At 39.1% G+C, this 25,967-nt stretch overlaps 1 protein-coding gene across 2 annotated transcripts in view; it reads right to left on the minus strand.

Annotated features, from left to right (window-relative positions):
* The window catches only part of SYT1 (synaptotagmin 1), a 520,416-nt gene that overhangs the window by 114,939 nt on the left and 379,510 nt on the right, over positions 1-25,967 (minus strand). For both annotated transcript variants that reach the window (XM_032393709.1, XM_032393708.1), the window contains exon 8: positions 23,790-23,957. In XM_032393709.1, coding sequence (XP_032249600.1) covers positions 23,790-23,957 — 168 coding nt within the window. The remainder of the gene's footprint in view (positions 1-23,789; positions 23,958-25,967) is intronic.

Consider the following 25,967-nt stretch of genomic DNA (forward strand, 5'->3'; position numbering starts at 1 on the left):
GATGAACAGCGCTTAATCCCACCACCCTGAGATCATGACCTGAGCCAAAATCAAAAGTTGATCACTTAACCGATTGAGCCACCCAGGTGTCCCTGTAAATACATTTCTTAAAAACGTTTTCAAATTTGAGTTTTCTTCACTGCCATATGGTTTTATACACTCTGCAACAATCTCCTAAATGGAGGCCAGAGACCCCAGTTAATCTTTGTATTGCCAAAGAATTAGTTTTCTAAACCACACAAGTGATCCAGCCACTGGCAGCTTTAATATCCTTCTGATTCCCAACTGTGAGAATAAAATGTTAACTCCCACTTTCAAGGCCCTAAAATATTACCCTTACTTATTTTTCTGGCTCACCACCCCATTTCCCCATTATTTTCCTCTCACATGTACTAGATCCTAGCCAGATCAAGGCATCTTGTTCTCGGAATAGTCCAAATGCTCACCCAGCATCCTCTGCTTGAAAGTCCTTATTCTCAACTTGTTGAAATCCCAGTCATCCTTTATAACCCACTTCAAATTCACTTTCACAGTGAATTTGAACTTTCCACTTCCAGACAGCAACGTCCCTTCCTCATCACCTATGAACTCCTTGAGGGGAGAAACAAGGTCTAATTCATCTCTATAACACCGGGGTTCAGCATGGAATGATCGATAGATGTGTGTTTGCTGAATTACACCATCAGGTTAATGAAAAAAAGTCTTCCACAAAGGAGCCATTTCCTTTACTGATGTGATTTCATTTGAGATAAGGGTAGAAGGTATAAAACATGTAGTCACTTATTTAGGCAATTAGTACATATAATGGATTGATGGCTGGGAAGAAACAAGGCAGGGGTCTTTGTGGAATGTGTCACCTGGAGCATACGCTTTGGAGTTAGACTGACCTGAGCTAACATACAGCCTCTGTAACTTAATAGTCATATGACTTTGGGGAGTCCCTTCACGTTTCCTTTGTAAAATGATGGTAGTGATATTTTCCTATTATGTGGGATGGCTGCGGTTATCAAACAATATGTACAGCCCAGAATAGAGTGCTCTTAATTTTATTAAAATAGAGAAACTTTTAGAGGCGCCTGGGTGGCTCAGTCAGTTAAGTGTCTGATCTTGATTTTGGCTCAGGTCATGATCTCAGTGTCTAGAGATCAAGCCCTGCATGAGGCTCTGCCCTGGGGGTGGAGCCTGCTTAAGATTCTCTCTTTCCCTCTCCCCTTCACCCACACTCTATTTTTTTTTTTTTTTTAGAGACAGAGGAACTTGTATATAAAAGTTTAAAAATTGGGTGGCTTATCAATAGTACTTCTGAACAGACAGAAAAAAAAGTGCTAACAGATACGTGAAAGAAATGTAGAGGCTTATTATAATAGGATAATAGCCTAAATTGTCAAGCTTGGGGTCTGAGGAGGTACACAGCCTCAAACTATTCCATAGTTGTATCCATAGAACATTCTATGTAACATGTAATAGAGTTCTATGTAGTGTACAAATGATTATAAGATTCTTTTTTATTATTATTATGTTAGTGACCATACATTACATCATTAGTTTTTGATGTAGTGTTCCATGATTCATTATTTGCATGTAACACCCAGTGCTCCATGCAGAACGTGCCCTCTTTAATACCCATCACCAGGCTAACCCATCCCCCTGCCCCCCTCCCCTCTAGAACCCTCAGTTTGTTTCTCAGAGTCCATTGTCTCTCATGGTTCATCTCCCCCTCCAATTTCCCCCCCTTCATTCTTCCCTTCCTGCTATCTTTTTCTTCTTCCTTTTTTTTTTTTAACATGTATTATTTTGTACAAATGATTATAAAGCTCCTACTTATAATAACCACTTTAATCGGGAAATCTTCATTTTCCTCATAATTTGATTTGTGGTTGCAACATTTGAAATACTACAGCTCAAATGGAAAAAGACAAGATATTACACCAGCCACTTCAGTCATCTGATCCCCGAGTCATCGTAACATATTTTCTTTCTAGATTCAGCAGTATCTCTTAACTGTGTACAGACGGCATATTTATCGTTGCCGCTGGCAGGGTATGTGGTGGTGGTGGTGGTGGGGAATCTGAAGAAGTCTCTGAAATAAACACAACCATTAGGACTTTAAAAAGCCACTTGACGCTCATCCATTTAAAAGCTATTACCAATCAGCTGCCTCTTGCAGGCAAAGAAAAAAAATCTGTGCGTTGAAGACACTTGAAATCAGAGATTAGCCAAGAGATGCTCTTTCATTTCCGAATAGAGAGCCAGGATGTCAAACATCTCTCTAGTTTCTCTAAAGACAAAATCTCTCTCCAGGATTTTTTTTTTTTTTTAAGGGACAAAATGAACTAAAGCAACCCCCCGCTCCATGTTTGCTTTAATAATATCGTGCGCCTCTCTTCCTGTGTCCCCAAATGCATGCAGCTGGCTGTCCCACGCCAGTGAGAGTGTCTCATTCTGCCTTGCCACTTGGCTCTTCCTCAGTTCCTGCCTGATCATATTTCGAAATGTCACTCATGTTTATGCAGGCCAGTGCACAAAACAAAATTAATTTAACTCACAACGGCGCGTTAATATTATTACTTTTGACACCATGGAAAACTTATTAACTATAGCTTGTCACAGGCCTCTCAGACTGAAGAGCCCAACGTAGAGCATGCAGAGGAAACATAATGTGATCGGCCTTGTAAAAAGTCCAAGTAGTTGAGTTTTTCAATAATTACATGAAAATTAACTCTCTGTGAATGGCAAGAAGAGCTCTGTCCCATTTTGTTGGACTACACTGTCAGGAAATGTTTAATGGCACGTGATTTAAGCTTTATGTATTTTTTCCCTTTATCAATAAATAGCATCTTTGTAGTTTAAAGAGGAAGTAGGCAATTTAACACAAATAGTTATTGTGTAAATTATAATTGCCCAAGACTGTAAATGAAGGAAAAGGAGAAAAGGGAGCTAGTCTTCATTTCATGCTTACTAGTTCTGGGTGTTCTCACGTTACTGCATCTTATTATAATGGCCTGTGATGAGGTTTTTTTTTTTTTTTAATTGAGGTATAATTGACATTGTGATGAGGTTTTGTATTCTCCATCTGATGCATAAGGAAATTAAGAGCATGAGAGGCTAGCTGACTTCTGTTGGCACAGTTCATGAATGGCAGGGGCACTTTGGACCCAGATCTACCTGAGTATGAAGACCCTTCTTACTGTATGAGTCTTCTGCAGCCACACTAAATCAGAAGGAAAAGAGGACACCATAAGCCTTACACAAAATGGGCCATATTTTCTCTGCTTTTCATAAACTGTAGGTTTCATGGAAATGATTTTATAGATGTTTTTCAATTACTCAAAGCTGGCATTTACAAATAGACCTGAACTTGGCATTGAAAAGGTAATAGCAAGCTCAAAAATAAGTTCTATTCTTTTTTTTTTTTTTTTGGTATGAAATTAGGTGCATAACAGTATTTTTCCTGTTCAGTATCTGATGGTCTGTTTACCACATCCACCAAGAATGAGATGATAAGCTGTTTTTCTTTTCATCCACCACACAGCTTTTCCCCACCAAGGGGGTGTTCTATGTTACACTTTGAAACTGTGATTTAGAAAGTGACATAGTAAATCCTGGGACGTCTCCCTTCCTGAGCTTCTGGTAGGACAGCTGGGAAGCCCAATCTCCTAAGCTATCAGAAGGTTAAAGTCTTCGAGAAATGAGTGAATAGTTTGGCTTCTCTCAGGTCCCTCACTCCCCCTGACACTTAAGCGGGATTCAGATGTTATAGCAGAACGTCCAAAGGAGGTTACTAGGTTGCCATTGGCAGGGTATATGGTGGTGGTGGGGGGGAACCTGCCAACCACCAAAGAGCTTCCTGTGGTGGCCAGGAGAAGGCAGGACAGATTTGATGGCTACTTATCATAGAACTTAGCTGGCATTTTTTTTTTTTTAAGATTTTTAAAAAGATTTTATTTATTTATTTGACAGAGAGAGACACAGTGAGAAAGGGAACACAAGCAGGGGGAGTGGGGGAGGGAGAAGCAGACTTCCCATGGGGCAGGGTGCCCCATGTGGGGCTCGATCCCAGGACCCTGGGATCATGACCTGAGCTGAAGGCAGATGCTTAAAGACTAAGCCACCCAGGCACCCCAGAACTTAGCTGGCATTTAAAATGCAAGTGTTTTAAAATCCACGCTTAAGGGAAGTCTTTTAGGTCAATATGATTCTGTGATGGTATCTCAAAGGCGTTGAAAGCCTTTTAACAATATATTTGCTGCTGCTTTGACCCAAGGGGTAAGCCTTCATTTTGTTATTTTGCCCCATTCCTCTGTGGGGTGGGGCAAGATTCACCACCAAAACTTCTCTTTGCTGGTCAAGATTTTATTTCAGCCACACAGCTTTTCTTAGCCCTTTCCAGATTTCTTACTTTGTGTGATATAGGACATAAGTGATGCTTCTGTGGAGCTTGAGCTCTGCAGTCCTGCAGGGGTCCTCTAGGTCGTATTTTAAATGTTGATCTGTTTTGACCTTCCCGTTTCCTAATTTCATAAGGGCAAATACTGAATGCTTTTTTGGAATAATTTGTGGGAAAATTTCTGGGGCAAACTAATTTGGGACAAGGGAAAGAAACTCATCAGCTGAACATAAGCTAAAATGGAAACCCATTCATGTGTCTGTATTGCAGCTGGTATCAAGGTATTCGGAGCAGAGAAGGGAATGTAGGAGGGATTAGGTGAGTTGATCCCCATTTTCTTACAACTCATGGTAGAGCACTTAAACGCCTGTTCTGAAATCAGAATATACTAGATTGAATTTTGAAAGCATGGTCACTTGTCATGTCAAGTGTGTTGCGTGTGTGCATTTATATTTATATATGTATGTTAAAAATGGGAACAAAAATATCTTTGGCATCCTAAGACAATACTCTCACTTTCAGAGATCCCCAAATTATCTCTGTCCGTATGCAAATATTAAAAAGACACACGACTAAGGCATATATATAAATTCTATATTTTGCTTTTTCTGCCTAACATACGAAAGCATTTTTTAATGTAATTATGTCTAATGGCTGTCTACTATTCCACTAAGTGGTAGTGTACGTAACCATTTTCTTACTGTTGAATGCTGAGTGCATTTTGCTATGTTTAAATAAGTTAGAGTAGGTTGGCATCCACGAATATGACTATCTTCCTAGTTTAGATATGATGGCCGGAGGCTCAGCTTGTTAGTGCTTCTGTTTGCAAGAACTCTTTACAATGTGAAATTTCCCATCTCTGGACAGAATTTTCTTTTTGTTGCAAGAACCCTCATTAAACATAAAAAATAAAAAAAATACTTTTACCTGGTACCTTTCTTTACAAGGTACCTGGTAGGAAAGTCAACATGACATGACTCCTGTTTTTATTGCATTTGTCTAACTTTCCACGGAGACTGTGCTGCCCATGGGCAGTGGCCCAAAAGACAGCCAGGGGCTGATGTATGGAAACCCACTTTGCTAAATCAACTCCTCAAATCTATCACTGTGGTCCAGAGCTTTGGGAATCAGTTTCGGCTATTTTTCACTGTCAAAAATTCTTTACTTTGAAAGAGACTGAAAACCTAAGTACCAAAACTATTGTTTGTCAAAGTAATCATAGAGGGTATGTCCTACTGGGATAGGGCTTATGAAAATGCAGGGAGGAATTAGAAGTTTTAAAAAAAAAAAGTCCATGTAAGCCTTGATTTAGATTGATGCCATAGTTCTGTTTCTCTCATGACTTTGCTTTTTAAACACCCTCTTTGGTGAATCACCAGACTTCTAGATCCCATGAGAGAGATCGCCCTGTCTATTCCCTTACCTTGGAGCAGGACTACAGACCCATGTCCCAATTCTTATTTTTAAAAACCCTCCAGAGAGCTAGGCTCTTTTAGATAATCTGTTTCAACACTGAGCACTGTCGGGAGGGTCCTTTTTGGTTTCCATGTGCCATTTGAATGCCTTTCTTTGTATTTGGACTTCAGTGTCTTCAGAAGGTCATTCTGAGCTGCCTCAAATGGATATTTGAAATGGACACGAATTACTCAGTTCCCTCACTCTCTGAGAAAGAGATTCTGGTTCTTTTATGAGAGCCCAAATCTGATTGGTGACTACCACAGAGGCCACAGCCCTGAGACGTGAGGGAGGGCAGAATTGGGTTCAGAAGCACAGGGCTGAGTCCAGTGGCCTCCAGCACATATGGAGGTGTCCTGCAAATGTGAGGCAATATTCATAATAGTCACTGCGACACTCAGAAGAACTGAGATCATATAAATCTTAAACTCCTCACTTGCTTAATGATCTACATTTTGGGGGACAAATGTGAATTAATGCATGTTGAAATATATGGGCCAGGAAAGATCATCCAAACGGACACAACCTTTTAAGTAAGAAAGTAATCTCAGAGCTTTTTAATTGGAAGGATGAGGCATAGAAGATGTCAGTAGCAGTTTCTATTTGGGGATAGATTAGTCCTTGATTGTCACAGTCTCAGAATGCGTTTGAATAACTTAGGTCTTAAACTCTTTGAGAGAGTGGAGCTTAATGTTTACACAATCTTGGTTGAGGTTTGTCAGAGCTAGCATTGAGGATACGGACCATTTCCATGCTCAATTCTGAATCAGGTGCATACAATTTTATCCAGAGAGGTGGCAGCCTGAAGCCTTTTCTTAGAGAATGTTGGCAGGACTGGACGGGGTGGTGCAGAAGAGATGGCCGGTCAGCACCTGGGCTGGAGACAGACAGTGCTCCGCACTCTTCCCCCACCTGCTCCCAGCCTCTGCTTCCCACTTGGTGCCCTGGCACTCTAACTAATGGCTGGGCAAGTGGCTCTGTGCTCCACTCAGAGATCACTCCATGTCCCAAGCATTGTCTTCCTGTAGAAATTACAATGATGAGCTGCTTTTTGCTCCCAGTTACTTATGTTCTAGCCCAAGGCATTGAATTCATTAGGTGTAGAACATGAGGATCTGAAAGGAGGTTTGATCCTTGAGATTGTGTACTGGGTTTTGCCATGAAATCATCCCCTGATGACTTACTTGTACGACACATCCTGGTGTAATTACTTCTCTCAGACTCAAGCCAAATGCCCCAAACAGCAGCTCTGAACTAAATCAGCCTTGTTAAATATTTAGCTACATCTCAGCTCTTTTCTATCTTCAGGATTAGTCCTGTTGTATTTGGAGTAACAGTGACTGAGATAAACAATTTCCTTTTATTTACCACACCGGGAGTGGAAGAACAGGAACTCAAACTCGCATGTAATTTAAAGAGGCACCATTCTGATACTGATTGCTTCTTCAGGAAAAACCTCAATCCATTTTTTTTAAAGATTTATTTTAGAGCGTGCATGAGTTGGGAGCAAGAGCGAACAGGTGGAGGGGCAAAGGGAGAGGGAGAATCTCCAGCAGACTCCACGCTGAGCATGGACCTCCATGTGGGACTCAATTGCACAACCTTGAGATCAGGACCTGAGCCAAAATCAAAAGTTGGATGCTTAGCTGACTGAGCCACCCAGCCAACCCCTCAATCCATTTTTAAAAGAGAAAAGACCACCAGAGTCATGTGCTGCATGTCTGTGAGTTCATTACCAGCGTCCCTTATATATTCCTCTAATCATTCCTAACTCCCAGTGCTAGGAATTTGATGTGAAGTCCTTGTTCTAAAAGAATTTAAAAGCAGAAGAAATAATAATTAATGTGGACTTTGGAGCAAGTCAAACCATTGATTTTAATGTGGTCACTCCTTCCTCATTATGTGATTTTTGGACCAGTGTCTTAGCCTCGGTGAGCCTCAGTTTCTTCATTTGCAAACTTAGCTAACTATCACACAGTTTGTGAGATTTCACGGAGCTAATGTACTCACTTATTTCACATTTAAATTGAATTTGTAAGTTATTTTTCCTCCCAAGGAAACTGGTGAGCAATTGGAATGCCAAAATTAGGGAATTTCTGAAGAGGGAGTGCAAGCTAGCAGGTGGAAGAGGCTGGGTTTGGGGGTGTGGGGGTGGCGAGAATCAAGGTCTCCAGAAATCACCTGATACAGAGAGCGCTCGATCTGGTGTCCTGCCCTGGCAGCACCTGGGACAGGGCTTTGAAAGTTGTGATTGAAAACGATACCAGCAACTGCTCATTTCATATAGGCTGGTCATCCCACTAAAATTCAGACCTGACATAAATAGTATTTAAAAATTTGGCTAAGTTGTATGTGAAACTGGTTAAAGTAACTCCTATAAAGATGGCATGAAAACCTCTAGGTGGGAATGCTACAATGTCTTCTTCAAAATAGGAAACATTTGGATTTGAAGAAAGAATAAATTGGGAACGGGATGGCATGCATTTAGTAATCATCTGGTTTTGTGAGACGTAGCTCATGCTTTTTCTGTCCTTTCTCTTTTTCTCATAAGAGTTAGTTTTGAAATGGAAATCTAGAAGGATAGTCAGTGCCATATTTCAAATTGTATTATTTTATAGGGGAATCATCCATGTTTGGCAGATGGCTCTTTAAAAATGATTTTAGCAATGACCAAAAATTGTATAATTCTGCAGAGCTCGATATGTGATTTTCCTCATAGGGTGTTAATAAGGAGCTTCTTCTAAAGATTGCTTTGTGAATCACAGGGGCCTAGGGAACTCTAAGCATACAAAGGTATCTTGTTTAGCGCAAAAAAAAAAAAAAATTCTTACATTCAAGTGTATCTAAACATTGTTTGGAGAACATTAAAATGTTTCCTTAATCTTTAGTGTTTTATGTATGATTGCAAGGTAGGCCATCCTGCTCCCTGTTCATCCTCATTCCTGCCGTAAGGAAAGGCAGCAAAAGAAAGGCATGGAAGCAATGATTTCCTGTTTCCAGGAACTTGCAGCATGACGGAATGGAACACATCAGAGGATGGGATGGAGAGACTTGGGAGCAGAAACCTGGGGCTCTTCTGTGGGGTCTTCCCCAGATTTATCTCTGCCACAGAGACTGACCCAGAAAGTTTGGGAGCAGTTCAGAGACTTGGGAATAAGGGGTGTCGAACCCAGGCAGGCAGCTGTAGCTTCCCACACACAGCGGGGTAGTGGCCTGGGAGCTGGGAGAACAGAGTCAGGGAGACAAACTGTAGGGCGTGTGCAGTGTGTTCATGGTTTGCAGATTAAAATATCCCTAGCACAGGGCTCTAGAACCTCATTCTCAGAGGCTGTCTAGCATAAAGGATGAGTTTTGGGAGTCAGACAAAAATCTGAGTTTCAGCCATCCCATTAGCTGTAGGACCAGGTGTGATTTCTAACTTCTCTGAGTTTCGGCTTCTTTGTCTATGAATTTGGGATAATAATCATACCTACCCATAGTGTTGCTGTGAGGAGTAAATGAGCTTCCATACTTAGCACAGTGCCTGGCTCATATAAACACTCGAGATGTGAATTTAAATATGGTAAGTTTTGCTCTACCTGATTTTTCCAGGTAACAGAGCTTTGCAAATACAGTGTACCAAATAGAAACATGAATGACTTCCCCCCCCCCCAAATTAGGCAAGGCTACTGTGACATGCAGGTTCCAGAACCCTCATGTAATTTTCAAACATGGCCTCAATATAAACAAAATATCAGTATGATAGTACTTAGAAAGTCAGTGACCTCAAACAGAGCGTGCGCGTCTCTCCTCAGAATCTAAGTTAAACATTGATGTTGATTTTATATTAGGCAAGTATTTCAAAGGCTGTCTGCATTCCCTCTTTGACTTAAGCTGTTGAAAAACGTGTTCTAAAATCAAAACCTAAAACTCCAGACTCTTGACCTATTTTAAATTCTAATCTCACTTTTTGACACTGAGATACAATTAAGAACAGACTATTCCTGACGTGCTGGTTCCAGAAATTTCCCCCCCTTCTCTCCTTAAACACTAGCAGAAAGCAAAACTTCAGGGGAGTACCTTGTCAGAATATTGATTTATTTATGTAGAAATAACATTTTAAACTGAAGGGCAGTTGGTTAACTTTTGGTAAACACAACCTCTTGCAACATTCCAAAGTGTTTGAAACTTAGAGAATGAGAAGACTTGGCTAGAAGTATTTTCCAAAAAAAAAAAAAAAAAAAGTCTTCCTTTTTTAATAGCATTGTCCGTGGGGCTTGTGTTTCACTCCCAAATGCTCATCCCTACACTCTGGTGTTCCCTGAAGTCCAGAAAATTGTCCTTGAACGTAAACTGTGTTCCACATGAAAAGAGATACTGATTTAGAAGTTATCGTCAGAAAGGATGTTGAAAGCAGGGGCTCATTCTAGGATGAAAGTCATCACTTCTAAGAACACTGCCCTCTAAGCATTTTAAAGGTATATGTAGATGGTTTGCTCATGGCTGGATTTGTTGGGCTCTGGGTTCTCCTGGTGGCCCAGGCTCTCCTGTTTTCCAAGCCAAAAGTTTGCCCTATCCTGGAGCCCAGCAGAAAGACATGCCAGTGAGCACTCTGACATTCATCCCGGGCCATCTCAGGAGAAAATTGCACATCATTAGCGACTCGAGGGACATTAAAAGTGGAACAAACTGAGGGTTCTAGAGGGGAGGGGGTTGGGAGGATGGGTTAGCCTGGTGATGGGTATTGAGGAGGGCACGTTCTGCATGGAGCACCGGGTGTTATGCACAAACAATGAATCATGGAACACTATATCTGAAACTAATGATGTAATGTATGGGGATTAACATAACAATAAAAAAATTAAAAAAAAAAAGTGGAACAAAAAAGTAAGCTAAATGGTTTGTTTGTCCCCTGAGTTCCTCCTGTGAAGAGACAATGAACAGGGAAGAGAGGAGATAAAGCTGTCAGACAGCAAGTGCCAGGATTGTTCTGTTTGAAGGAGACCGACAGAATTCTTCCATCAGCTTTTCCAAAAGCTCAGGTGCCATTCCACTTTGCCCGAAGGCACCTGAAATCTGGAAAGGGGGGACAGGAGTGGCCCAGAGATCCTGAGACTGCCTGTCACCGGCCCCACAGTAAGACGAAAACTACTCCTGAAACTATTAAACAGTATTGTAAACAATGGACTTTTGCCCCCACAAAACAGTGATTCATTACTCAATATATCTATTTATTTTAGGAATTTATTTGGCATTAGATTTTTTTTTTTTTTTTGAGAGCGAGTGTGCGAGTGAACACAAGGTGAGGGTGGGGGGGAGGGGGTTTGGGGCAGGGAGGGGCAGAAGGAGAGGGAAATAGAGGATCTTAAGTAGACTCCATGCCCAGCATGGAGCTTCCCGGGGGGGGGGGGGGGGGGCCTTGATCTCACAACCCTGAGATCATGACCTGAGCCGAAATCAAAAGTCAGATGCTTAACCGACTGAACTACCCAGGCTTCCTGACATTAGACTTTTTAAGGCCATATATTACAGGACTATACAGATATGCAAAGTCTAGAATCTCTAGGCAAATCCATAGAGACAGGAAGTAGATTAACAGTGGCCTTGGGCCAAGGGATAGGAATGGGTGTGATTGCAAATGGGCATGAAGTTTCTTTTTGGGGTGATGGAAATATCCTAAAATTAGGTTGTTTTAATGGTTGCTAACTCTGTATATTTACTACACACCATTGGGGGCAAAAAATTTTCAAATGCCAATGTACATAATCTATTTTACATTTTTCATATAAAAAAATGAGGCTCAGAAAGTTTATGGGATTTGGACACTGAGTTACATCCTCACTTAACCCATGCCATGCTTTCTCCTGAGAGCTAACTCCTATGATGTGCAAATTATGAAATACTTTCCTTCTAAGGAGCTCACACTCCACATGCACAGTCAACAGAACAGGTAAACAAGGTATCTCTCCACGTACGAGCATTAGGTGGCTAAGCAGTCACACTTGGAGAACAGGCCTAGGTGCCAACTGCGCGGTACAGCACAGATAATACACTGCCAGGGTCAAAGATGAAAGTGAGCTGAGCATCACCAGGGAGGCCCCTTAAAATGAGAAGAAAATACTATTGAATCCCAGATAGTAAATATCACAGTGCATTCCTATAGAGACTATTACCTGGGCTTCTGGTCACTTTAGCTTAAAAAAGCAGGAGACCTACACCTCCACAGAAAGCTGGACAAGTACATTTACAACAGCTTTGTTCATCATAATTCAAAATTGGAAACAACCCCAAAGTCCATCAACACAAAAGTGGATAAATGTGGTCTATTCATACAACAGAACACTAAGTTATAAGGAGAGACTGTATGAAGGATCTCAGAAGCATCTGGAGCAAAAGAAGCTAGACCCCAACTAGCATGATTCCATTTATATGTAGTTCAAGAACAGGCAAACTAATCCATGGTGAGAAAAAGCAGAACAGATTACTTCTAGGGGCTGGGGATTGATGACAAAGAGGCATGTGGGACTTTTTTGGGGGTAAGAAACATTCTGCAGCTTGCCTGGAGTGGTGGTTTTACCGCCCAACAAAACTGCGAAGACACATTGAAATGTACATTTCATAGGAGTGCATTTTATTATGTATCAGTTTCTACCTCAAAAAAGGCATAATGTTGCTAGAAAAAGTCCAGAAAAGAGCAACTAAATGACTTGGGGAATCTGAGAAGCTATGGTGTAAAGACAGACTGTAAAAGGATTAGTCTTCATATTTCAAACAATGTTTATATGTCAGGAGAATTAAGGCTAAAACTTCCTACCTCAAGGGGTACAGACCAGTAGAAAATGGCTTTGGAATCAGAAACACCAGTGTTGGAATCCTGAGTTCTCGCTGGCTAACCACATGGCCTGGGCCTCGGCCTGCGTTCTTTCCAACCCGTGGGGTCTTAGTGTTGACCTTATCTCAAGAGCCGTGTGGTGAGGAGCATGATCTTGGAGACAAATGCTATGGTTCAAAGGGAAACTAGAATATTTTGAGGAAACCTCTCTGCACTTTTCAAACAATATCAGAAAGAACTCCCAGCATCCCTGAGTGCGGTTTCACGTGGGGGCTCTGGATCAACATCAAACATCATGCTTCCATATTTAGGGTTTCAGTGCTTGAAACACTTTTGAAAAAACTGCTTTCCTGAGATAAAATTCACCTAACATAAAATTCACCCTCTTATAGTGTCTAATTCGGTGGATTTTGGTATCTGCAGAATTGTGTAACCATCACCACTCCCTAATTTTAGAATATTTTTCATTACCCCACAAAGAAACCCATACCCATTAGCGGTCTTCATTCCTCCCCTCCCACCTCCAACTCCCAGCCTTTGGCAGCCATCAGTCTGCTTTCTGTGTGTGGATTTGCCTATTCCGGTTCATCCCTGTTGTAGCATTTGTCAGTGCTGCATTCCTTTTTGTGTGTGTGGCTGAATAATACTCTGTTGTTGAATTATTTACCAGCTGATGGAAATTTGAGTTCTTTCTGCATTTTGGCAGTTAAAAAAATACTGCTATGAACATTCTCCTACAGTTTTTTTTTCTTTTTTTTTTTTGGTGTGGACATGTGCCTCCCTTTTTCTTGGGTATATGCTTAGGAGTTGAATTGCCTTACCCTGCGTTGTCATTTAGGACCTCTTTTCATGCCCCACAGTCTCTCGGGGGGGGGGGGTCTAAGCTCAGACACCTCCTTTCGATCAAAACTGTGCATGACAATGCCCTCTGAACCCTGAGTCTGTCCAAGTCTCTTCACAAATGAAAGCTACAGGTCTAGTGGTCAGAGTGATGGTTTTTCCCCTGGCAAGGAAAGAAGGGCACTCGTCTGTGTTCCCAGCAATAAGAATAACATTTACTCAGTTTATTAGGTGCCAAGAATTGTTCTAAGTGCTTCATGTGAATGATCTCACTTAGAGTGTATCTTTGCTTATGTAGGTGGGTAATAAGCCATTTTACAGAAGGGTTAAGTAACAAGCCCAATAGCAAGTGGAATCATGGTTGGGTCCATGTAGGTTGAGTCCAGGGCTAGAGCTTTAATCTCCCCTACAGTGCTGTGTCACCATAAAAGTATAACTGACTAAGCTTAATGGGTCTGTCTTCGTCACTGTTGTATTCCTGAAAACTAGAATGGTCTCTGGCTCAGAAAAGGGACTTAATACATACATGTTGAATAAATAAAAGAATAAATGAATAAATGTAACTCAATAATTTAAAGACTCTTGTTCATAAAATTCATAAAAAAAACCTTACAGCCTTGTTTAAAACAAGTAAGTGTGGGTGTGGGTGCTCCTTCTCTTTGATCTTTTAATTATTTAAGCTGGTGTTTTTCAGCGAGTTCTCATTCTCCTTTTTTCTGTAGTACACATAGTACAACTCAATTGCTGACATTTCATCTCCTCGCAGAGTAACACATTGTAATGGATTACAGATTTCACAATACAAACATTTGGCCTGCTCAGAGTGAGGTAGGAGTAAGACAGAAGGTAAAAACATTTAATTTGAAGAATTCACAAACAAGATAATAAAAAAAAATGTTCCAAAACATATGATGAACTCCGCAGAAAGGATTACATTGTAAAAGATCCAAATGTGGGGAAGATGGAGGGGACAACAGGGTTAGACATTCTCCCGCATCGATCACGTTGCTTCCCACTCAAAAACCTCTTCACTATTTCAATAATAAACCTGATGTAGGCAAGACTGCTCTTACCTATGTCATTTTTCTTGTTCTTTTGTTTTCTGTTTGTAACCATTTCAACTCCCACTCTTCATTTGCTGCTCTACAAATCTATATTCAAAAATCCATGCTTCTAAACCACTCTGCTCTGCTTTATTCAAAATTCAATTGAAAACTCTTATAAAGAAAAACTAACCCCTACATCAGTTTCTATAACAACAGATTCCTTAGAATTATATGTATCAGAACTTGTATCTCCTAATAATTTTTCCCGTAGTGACCCATGTGAGAGACCACACGAACTGCTCAAAACATTTTGGTTGGAGTCAGAAGACAAATCTTACAAGAACATCCATCCTCTTATTTTACTGCAGTAACTAAAACTATTTTTCTCCATTTGATCATCAACTCGCACTTGACCCTAAATAGTTTGTGGCCATTTCAATAAAATGTACCTTGGGAAGACAAAAAGAAGCCAATATTGAGGAGAAAAGAATGTACTGTACACTGAGAAAGGCTTCTGGAGAGAGGAAATAGAATTTAAAAGATTTTGGGGTACCATATAAACAGTATCTTGGGATAACTGGGCATCTTTCAAAGATCACTTCCCTGAAGGTGGTATAACTCAGGATGTATGTTTGATAAAATTCTCATTTCATTCTAATTTGTTCAATTCACTTGGAAATATTTAAGCACTGTAGGTGTTCCAGGCACAGTGATAGACTCTGGAGATAAGGTGAATGAGACAGCATCCTTGTACTCACTGAGCTTCAGTCAACCGAGTGGCTATATGGCAGAGGAGAGAGAAAAATGGGCTTGTGATTCAGGCAGACGTGGGTCTAAATTTGTGCTCTGTTGCTTGTTTTCTGGGTGGCACTGGGCAAATTATGTTTTCTAATATGTGGAATAGAGATAAGAAGAGTTACCCCACAGGACTGCCCCGAGAAGTACATGAAATAATGTGACAGAAGCAGTTAGTAGAGTGTTTAGTGTAGATGTGGGTCTGGCCTTTCTCGTCCAGCTCTTGTCCTTGGGACGAACAAGGTTCACTTGGTGACCTGAGTCTAGATTCATCCATCTGATAATTAAGGGACAAACTGTCACTACACCACTTCATTCAGTCTCCTTTATCCCAATCGCAGGGTATCTGTTCAAGCTTTCACTCCACTCTGGGCTGGGCCTGTTATTGGCGGTCTCCACTCTGTAAACTTGCTTGTGCTGATTTTTTTTTTCGCTTCTGGGAGGCATTCTCTATTTCTTTCTGCCTATTCAAATTCTCTGTTTTAAAGACTGGTTCACCTTTTTCAAGTCTTCAGTGGAGCCTCCCTGTCCATACCTTTTCTTCTTCTTCTTCTTCTTTTTTTTTTTTTTTAAAGATTTTATTTATTCATTTGACAGAGAGAGACACAGCGAGAGAGGGAACACAAGCTGGGGGAGTGGGAGAGGGAGAAGCAGGCTTCCCGCTGAGCAGAGAGCCTGATGTGGGACTCGATCCCGGGACCCTGGGACCATGACCTGAGCCGAAGGCAGACGCTTAATGACTGAGCCACCCAGGCACCCCCATACCTTTTCTTCTTAAAACATACAGTACATTTGAATTTACACTTCTTACTCTGCTCTTCTGGAAGCTTTGGTTGTTTTGGATTGTAAAGTTTTGTTACCATTATTGCCACTTCCCATATGTGAGTCTTAATTTTCTGTTTTGTATACTTCATATACTTTATGATATACTTTTATATACTAAATTCACAGATATTTAATATATTTTAAATGAATGGATGGGAATTTATATTCTACTTATTTTTTTTTTAAATGAAAGAGAAATTCCTCTGCCTTCATTAAGTTCATCGGCACTCATGAGTGAATAATAACACGTTTGTGCCTTTGCATTTGAAGGCTTTGTATCTTGGGCAGGAATTCATGCTGAGTATTTATGAAGTATTAAGAAGAAACAAAATGCCAGAGTTGTTGTTTTTTTCTTTTTGCTATGTTACATGCATTTGCAATATATTATAATATTTGAGAGGGAAAATATATACGTAGACTTTCACCAGTTGTAAGTTGTCAAAGCAAACTGACCAAATGTGAAGATGCTGAAAAAATAAGTCAAAGCTGAGAAAAACTAGTTCCCATCAGTTGGTTTTTTGTTGGTGCATTTAAATTGAATTTACAGCTATATTTTAGGGGCTGAAAAGACTGAAAAAGATCGTCTAATGAAGACGGTGTGGTTAAGTAGAAACCAGTGTGGGCTTTAGACCTGTGTTTGAATTTTGGCTCTGGCATGGGTTGTCTGAACTTGGACAAATGATTCGGAATTTCCTGGGCTTCAGGTCTTATCCCTTCATTTTGTAAAACAGATATAATCCAATTTAGAAGAGTGTTGTGAAAATTATTTTTGTTGGCCCACAGTAGACTCTCAGTGAAGGGTAGCTGTTATTATTTGTGTTTATAGCTTAGGTGGAGAATTTAAAGTAAGTTTTAATGAAGGTGAATTTTGGAAACGAGAGCAGGGCTGGGAACACAGGCCTCTGGGCGGTGAGAGCTGTGAAGGGGGGAGGGTAATGCAGCAGGTTAAAGGATGACAATGGAAAGTCATCAAAGGGTATTTTGAAAATACCCAGAGTCTGTCTCCCCCAATTTAATTCTTTAAAGTCTAAATTTAGATCACTTTTCTAGAGAATTCACAATGAAAAATAAAATGATATTAAATTTTCATTTAGAAACAGTGACGTGAGGATTTGGTTTCATCCATTTGTGCATGAAAAGTCTTCTTAACTAGAAAGGCAATGAAGTTATACTACACACTAGAAGGATATTTCAAGTTATTTGCTTTTTCCTTTGATGTTCTTAGAAACCACATCATGGAGCAGACAATACTTATTATGTACAATGATACATTTATAATTGGTGATTGAAATTCTGACCAAAGACTCAAAATCAAGTAAACCATAGTGATGGCCAAAAAACATACCAAAAAATCAAAGGCAACTCTACTTCTGTAATAGTTGAAAGGGAATTATGTTCCAAGTCCCATCAAATGAACACATATATACTAAATGCACTAAAATACATCATGGTCTTAATATAAGACAACTCAATACCATTGTATCATATCTATGTTATAAATCTGACTAGCAATAAATACTCTATGATAAATTTAGATATTTGTTCACATTCTTTGAATTCTCCTTGGAGCTGATTCTTTTCCACTTCCTTCTGGGTAAATTTCCATGTTGCAAGTGGAGACTTACATTATAGCTTTAACTTTAACTTTAAATAAAGTTAAACTAAGCTAAACCACAAGCTCTCTGTGCATTATGGAAACAGGGTGACAAGAACGTTACAGAGAAGAACAACATACTGAATAAACCTTAACAACTTACCATCATTTTTATGACCATCAACAAAAGCAGTAACAGTGATTTTGCTAATCATCCCTCTCTTTTAATTAAAAGAAACAGACGGGGTGCCTGGGTGGCTCAGTCAGTTAAGCATCTGACTCTTGGTTTTGGCTCAGTTCATGATCTCCTGGGTCATGAGATAGAGCCCCACATTGGACCCCCAGTCTGCTTGAGATTCTCTGTCCCTTCCCCTCCCCCTGCTCATGTGCGTGCTCTCTCTCTTTCTCTCAAATAAATAAATAAAATCTTGGAAAAAAAAAAAAAAAAACAGACCAAAATACCCAAAAAGGTATTAAACCATTTTCATTGTTTAATGCTAGGATATTTTGTTGATAGGCTTTCAGAATACTCTAGACTTCATTTCTAAAACAAGAACAGAATTACTATTATTAATATGACTTCATTTGTTTTTTTTTAAAGGTTTTTAAAGATTATTTATTTATTTGACAGAGAGCGCTAGCGAGCGCACAAGCAGGGGGAGTGGCAGGCAGATGCAGAGGTAGAAGCAGACTCCCCGCAGAGCAGGGGGAGCCCGATGTGGGACTCCATCCCAGGACCCCGGGATCATGACCTGAGCCGAAGGCAGTCGCTTAAACCAACTGAGCCACCCAGGCGCTCTGATATGGACTTTAAAAAGGGAATTTTGAAATATTTCACAGTATAATAAACATCTTCCCCCGTTCCTTCAAGCAAAAATATTTCTGCACACCTACTGTGTGCTTGCCTCTGTGCTCAAACTTGGCTTCATAGTGGGGAACAATAGGTATGGCCACTGCTGGGATGGAGCTTATAGTCTTGGGGGGAAAGATAGGCAATGAACAAGGAAACAAATACAAATAAATATAACTTTCTGTAATGTTATGGATCAAAATAAGTGTCTTTGTTGGATTTCTCTAATGTGATAGCTTGTGAATGACAAGGAAGGTTATTTTTGGCATCCATGTTTAAAATTCCACCAGTTAACCTTTTGTGAGGATTTCCATTCAGGGCATTGATTTGTTGTGCAGAGATTCTCAAATGGTATGAGTTATCCTCTGACTGCTAAGTATACTTAGAAATAACATCAGTTCTTTTATGATCTTTGGAAATAAAAGATGTCACAAGGAATAATGACTTTAACCCATTCCAAAGAAATATCAAGTAATTGACCATTGGAGGCTGAATAACTTTTGCCATTTGACTGAATATGTATTGTCCAAATGCTTTTCTGTGAAGTAAATGTTTTTCTAATTAGGCTTAAAAATGTGAAATTTTGTTGCAAAATTGATTTTCTATTAAGACACTAAAGTAGTTTCTCTTCCCTTCTGCTTGGATACTAATTAAATTATGTCCCAACTAGCTTTAATTCAGCAATCAATTTTTTTCCATTTGCACTGGATTACAGAATCTCATTTAAAAATTACTCTTTAACGAATTCTACACAAACCAGAGGTGATAGACTTATTCTCTAATGGAGGGAAAAAAAACCCCAGCACTGGTAAAGTCATAAGACAGATATGCTCAAAAATAAAAAAAAGCTCAGTTGTTTTCTGGTAGTATCTATTTCTTATGCTGTCTTTAGAGATAAGTAGTAGTAGAGGTTAAAAATAAATAAGGGACAAAATGCTAAAAATACATTTAAAAAATTAGGGATAAAATGCTAAAAAAATAAGGATCTAAGTGCTTTAAAAATATATCTGATGCTGGGGTGCAGAACTGAGACAATTTCTAAAATCATAAATAAAATTTAAAAAGAAAAATGGAATTATAGCCATTGATTGTAACATTTGAAGTAATTAAGTAGATGTATCACTTTAATGGACTATTGTAAAAGTAGGAAGGCTGGGTTCAGGGTTGACCTGTGGGCGGCATCAATATTTTTTGAATGATTAAAAAGAAAATCTCAAAAACATAGCCTGAGCTTATACACAGTAGAAATCTTTTGCAAATGGGTGATTAAAAACCTTTTGTAAAAGGATGATTTTTGAGGCCCTATACTAAAAAAGGGAAAATAAGGAAAAGCTTTATGTTACTGTGTCTCCACTCAGAGGATGTACATTTCTGTTTTAAAGAAACAAAAGGAAGAAAAAGGTCTAGTGGTCTGTAAAGTCAAATTCCATCTTCATCTGTTGGGAGGTGGAAGGAGAGAGAACTTGAGTGAACTTAAACCAGTAAGGTGGCTTTGACTGTGTCATGGAAATTTATCAAGTCAGAATAGAAACCTGGTCAGAGATGCTTTTCCTAGGGGCTGGAATCTAACAGTGGGAGCCGTGTGCTTGTTAGGGCTCTTCCTGGCATAGCTTATCTCTTTCAAACACCTTTACATTTTCAACATGTGCTTGGTCACTTCCAGATAAGGCTACTTCCATTTTTTCCCCCCTAAATTGCTTGCACATTTAGTTGATCACTAAAATAACAATTTTTTAACTTACATAATTGCTTCATCATCTTATGACTTTTATAATTTTTTACTTTCTGGCAACAAAGCCAAAATCACAGGGTTGGATCTCAGTGGGTTGGATTTAACCTGCTTAAATCCAAGTGTCAACCTGAACCAGACTACTGTGATGAATGGTTCAGTTTCTAGATTCCAAAGCTGTTTCTTGAATTCCTTCCCCATTTCACTCATTATCTTTCTTTTTTTAAAGATTTTATTTATTTATTTGAAAGAGAATGAGAGAGAGAGAGAGAGAGAGAGCACATGAGAGGGGGAGGGTCGGAGGGAGAAGCAGACTCCCTGCCGAGCAGGGAGCCCGATGCGGAACTCGATCCCGGGACTCCAGGATCATGACCTGAGCCAAAGGCAGTCGCTTAAACAACTGAGCCACTGAGGCGCCCCTCACTCATTATATTTAAAACAACACTTAATACTGTTAGATAAAAGAAAATGAAAATCATGAACAGAATGTTGATGTAAAATGGAAAAAACAATATCTTTAAATTTGTGAGAACCAAAGTCAATCTGAGACTACAATTTATTCACACAGCTATAATTTTCTGTGGTTAATGGACAGTAGCATGAAAAAAAATAGAGCATATATCAGTGAGAATAAGTACTTATTCAGGTATAAGAACGTGATTGGAATCTTACTTCATTTATTATGAGGAACTTTATATCTGGTTCTAGTCATGCAGAGATAGTTCATAAACCAGACATCTGTTTTATGAGGCTTCCTATATCATGATAAAAGGAAATAGTCACTCAACTTCAAACCAAAAATTACTATTCCTAAGTTGATATCAAAGAGGAAAGGCTCAAGAGTTTAAAAATGTAGTTGTAGAATTATTTACCATTAAAAACTTACAGAGACATTCGGTAAATACAATGGTGGTGAGAAAAAGAGAGAAGTAGATTTGGATAGAGGGAAAAGGCCAGGGTGAATAGGGAGGTAAAAACAAAGTGAAAGAACACAAAAAAGATTGGCCAAGAAGAAAGAATGGGAGATCTCTTGCTTATTGGACACTTACACATACCAGGCTATACTGGGCACTTTATACTCTCTCCTACTTAATCTGTAAGACAAGGGGTAGATAATGGTCAACCACTTTCTAGATCAACAGACTGAATTTTAGAGAGCTTAAGTGACATGTCCAAGTTCTCTGAGCTGGTAAATGGACTTGTCAGAATTGAAACGCAGGAGTGTTTGATCTTCCAGACAGGACTATTTCCAGAAACCAGGGTCACTGACAATAAGCAAAGCAAAGATTGGCGTGAGGAAGGAAAAGGAGACCACACCATATACCATGAAAGCAGGAGCAGTGTCTACCTGTTTCACTTTGTTTAGTACCTACACAGTTCCGGAAATGTAGCAATATATAGTAAATATCCACATATTTTTTCTTAGATAGGGAGAGAAGACATGGAAGAAGAAAGGAAGAAATAGAAGAGAGAGAAAGAGGGCAAGTAAGAGAGTGAGAAGAAAAATGTGATTCTTTTTGGGCAGTCTATCTACTCTTTTAGATTCTAGAGTCAAGCCTGTCAGCTTACTGTCAAGTCTCAAACTCTGCCCGTATTCAAAGAATTTTTGAAAGAGGAAAACTGCTTGATGGCTTTTACATTTTCTTTCTTCCTTCCTTCCTTCCTCCATCCCTCCCTCCCTCCCTCCCTCCCTTCCTTCCTTCCTTCCTTCCTTCCTTCCTTCCTTCCTTCCTTTCTTTCTCTTTCTTTCTTTTTTCTTTTTTTTCTTTTCTTTCTTTTTTTTTCTGAAACATTTTCTTAACACAGGCAAAAATATTTGCCAACTTTTCAGAAACCCAGTGTGATCTTGGAATACCATACTGCTTGATAGTTATCAGGTGAAGGTGGGGAGTATGAACTCTGGACAGGTAGCCATTGTGAAGCATGAGTGGGTCATATTTTGATTCTCAACCAACAAGCTAACCATTAACCAGTCAACTAATAAGAACCTTGCCATTAATGAATATTTGTTACGGTCCCACTTTGCACCCCAACTGCAAGGAACATACAAAGTAAAATATTTCAGTCAAATAAAATAATTCAATGAAATAGCTCATTACTTTCTTCAATAGAAACGTTATGATCAAGTGATTCTTTTCAAACAGATCTTGGATTTAATATTGATACTAGTTCACTCAAAGAGAAGAACTATTTATAAAAATAACAAAATTTACCAACTCAATATTATCCTTGGGTGGGTTTTGAATGATATCCACAGTGGGGCTAAATTGATTTCAGTATCCACGAATCTAATTTCGACTAACATATTTGGTTAAGTTATATATCTTTCTTTCCAAAAGGAAAGCAGAGCTCAACTCAAATACCTTTTATTCCTTTTTTACAACTACATAATAATTTTGGAGGACTAATAAGATTCGATTTCAGTACAGCAATCAACAAACCTGTTCTAAAACCTCACTTAGTTACATTGGTCACAGAAAATCTTGGGTTGAGAGGACTCCCAGGTGATGGGCTTGGTTGAATTTCTCTGAGGGCTTGGGCCTCTCTTTGATCTCCCTGGTGGCCCCGACGTGATCACACTTGACACTGTTCTATGGAGCCTCACTGAAGGAGGCTGTTGACAATCTCTTGGGCTTATAATCAACCAAGGGATTGTCAGGACCCCAAAAATGGCTGGAGAAAAGAGCTGCTTTAGGAATTCAGGGAAGCTAGAGTTGTTTGCCTTTCTGATATTGGCCTATTGAGACATTTGCACAAAAAAACACTAGGCAGGCCTAGCATAATCAAATCGAATTGATTATTATCTAGTTTAAATGCACTAAAGATATTGAACTTCCCTTTTTAAATCACAGAAAAATCCTGGGCTGAACTATGAAAACTGGGGAAAAAACAACAAGAGTACTATAAAAATGTGAGTCATTTAAAAAATGGATTTAATATCAGCCTTTGTGAATTATATTTGATGTTCCACCCATCATGCTCTGATATCTGTAGGGGAAACAATGAATGGTCTGTGATATGCAGACATAATCAAGGGAAAAGTGCTATTTTATTTCTGTTTAATAGCTACATAACCTATGTAGAAAACATGAAATGATTGTGGAAAGATACAAAGAATAAGATGATTTTTCACTTTAAAGAAGTAGATGTGTGCGTGTCTGGCATTTTGTAAGCTTTTTAGAAGCAGATAGTGGGCATGTGTGTGTGTGTGTGTGTCCCGGAAATTATCTATAGACACGGCGGGCACAGATCTTTCTCTTTTCTTTCAAATAAGCCCAGAAGAACTGTATCCTTTTTAATGGGGTGATGCAATCAATCCCTTAACCCTATTTTCCCAGCTGTCAGCAGCTGGAGGCCCACATCATCCTGTGTAGAGAGCGTCTCTCAATAGGTTCTTATGTGAGTAGCAACTGGTGAGTACAGCTTGTCATATTAGAAATGCTACTATTTTCCTTACCTCTTCCTTCTCAGCACTTTGCAGATCACGCCACTCCTCAGTTACATGACCGAAATCCACTGTGTTCATGGGGACTTTAAATTCCCCAATGATGTCATGCTTGGAGAAACGATCAAAATCATACACGGCCATCACCAGGGTCTTGCCACCCAATTCTGAGTAGGGCACCTAAATAAAGAGATGAGGATAAAAATCTGGTCACAAAAATGCTTAAAATGGATGACTTGGTTATAGTGTTTAATTTTAATATTTAGTTGCAGAAACAAAATGAGGATAATTGTGCTTTTAAAAAAAAAGGAATCATTTGAATAACTGCTTGAGGCTCAAATTGGGAGAAAATAGAGACTTAACCATAGTCATCTTATCACTTTATCCTAAAGTTTTAGAAGCAATTAGTATTACTGATAATGAGACTTACTATTAGTCATGCTATAAACACTTTAAGATTTAGCAGTGTCGGCATGCAGTAGGCACTTAAATATTTATCATTTGAATGATTAGAATGATCAGGTGGGAATTTGTTTGATAGAAGAATAAACCAAGCGAATTGCGCTTGACTGTGTAAGTTTTACTTGTAGAATATTTTGTTATTGTTATCAGTTATATTTTCAGCTTATTTGGGGTAGAAAACTTGTTTCAAAAGTTCTATTAACTCTTTCAAGCCATTTGGATGGCACAGTTGAATGGAGCAGTGATTTATAAAAAGATATGCTAGGAGTCAGAAAGGATTGAAACGAAATTCACAAGTTGCCTCACCTACTCCCTAAAATAATTTACTGATTGACAGGAACTGACTATAAAATTGATGTCTTAAATATCAGAGATGCATTATAATATAGATCTTGAAGTTCCTTCTTAGGTATGACACTTTTTAGGATGAGTCGTGGCAAAAGGCCCAGAACTGACGAATTCTCCAGCTGTTCAGATAGATCTGGGACAGATGCTATGGGTTGGGATTTTTATTAGTGACATTTTTAATATTCAGGGAAAGTAGTGCAATCTAAGTAAGCTACGCTTCAGTAATTGGGTAGAAATGCCTAATTAAGAAATTGTTTAGACCTGTATTGAAGTTTTGATCAATTTTTATTTATCGGTGCAAATGGTTGTCTTTGCTCCCTCAAACATTTCTCAGTGAACTCTATATATTGAGGGGGAAGGAAGCATATTTGACTATAACTGTATAAGAAATTCTAGTTTTTCAAAAGTTTTTTTGTCACTTACTTGTCATCTATTGGGAATCTGATTAAAATACTTTGATTAAAAAGGAGGAACAATACCTTTTTCATTTTAGAAGAAAAAAATAAACCCTTCCCAAAATTGAATTTCAAAGGAAGAGATGAATTTTAGAGTAGGGATAAACTCTGAGAAATTTCATCTTATTTCTGAAATTACTCCGGATTTTTTTTTTTTTTTTTTGGTGATTCTATTGAAATAACTTTAGTCAGAAAACCTGGGCTTGGGGTTTGGCAGGCCCGGGCCTGGGTTTTCCCACTTTCCGGCTGAAGGGCCTGGGGCAAGTGAACCAACTACACACTTTTCATCTACCAAATAGTGATAATAGTAGGGCCCACTTCCCAGGGCTGTTTGAGGCATTTAGCAGAGTGCTGACACAGTAGGCACTTCTATAGTATTTGAATGATTAGTAGCTCCTTCAGGTGGGAATTTGTTTTGAGGAAAAGAAGCAACACTTAGGTTGGGGATGTCAAGTTCATGTCAAGTGGATTTGAACTCTGTTTTAAAGCTTGTCCTCTTTAAACTGTTGTGCTTCTGTTCTATCATCTTGCCTATTGGCATTTCAAGACGCGTAATCTACACGGTCTACTGGCGAAATTAACTAATTCTCTGGAAACAGCAGCATGGTTCTTAAGTGTATCAAAATATATTACACTTTGGGTTGATTTATGGTTTGATCAACATTCTTGAAATAAAATGGAACCTGATAAAATTTTATAGGCAATTTAAAAATTTCAATAATTAAACTTCATGAGGCCACAGAAATTCTTCATCAGATTTTAGGAATACATTTTTTTTAAATTAACATGAATAACTCAAACCAGAAAGCCCCCTTTAGTAAATCAACAAATTTAAGAATCTGCTTACTAAATCATGGTTAGAAAACGCTGACCTAAATTGAGGTTAAAACATAGTCAAATAGTATGACTGTGATTACCATTTGCA

This window comes from Phoca vitulina, unplaced genomic scaffold (assembly GCF_004348235.1).
Source record: "Phoca vitulina isolate PV1807 unplaced genomic scaffold, GSC_HSeal_1.0 scaffold76, whole genome shotgun sequence".
In the NCBI taxonomy this organism is placed as follows: domain Eukaryota; kingdom Metazoa; phylum Chordata; class Mammalia; order Carnivora; family Phocidae; genus Phoca; species Phoca vitulina.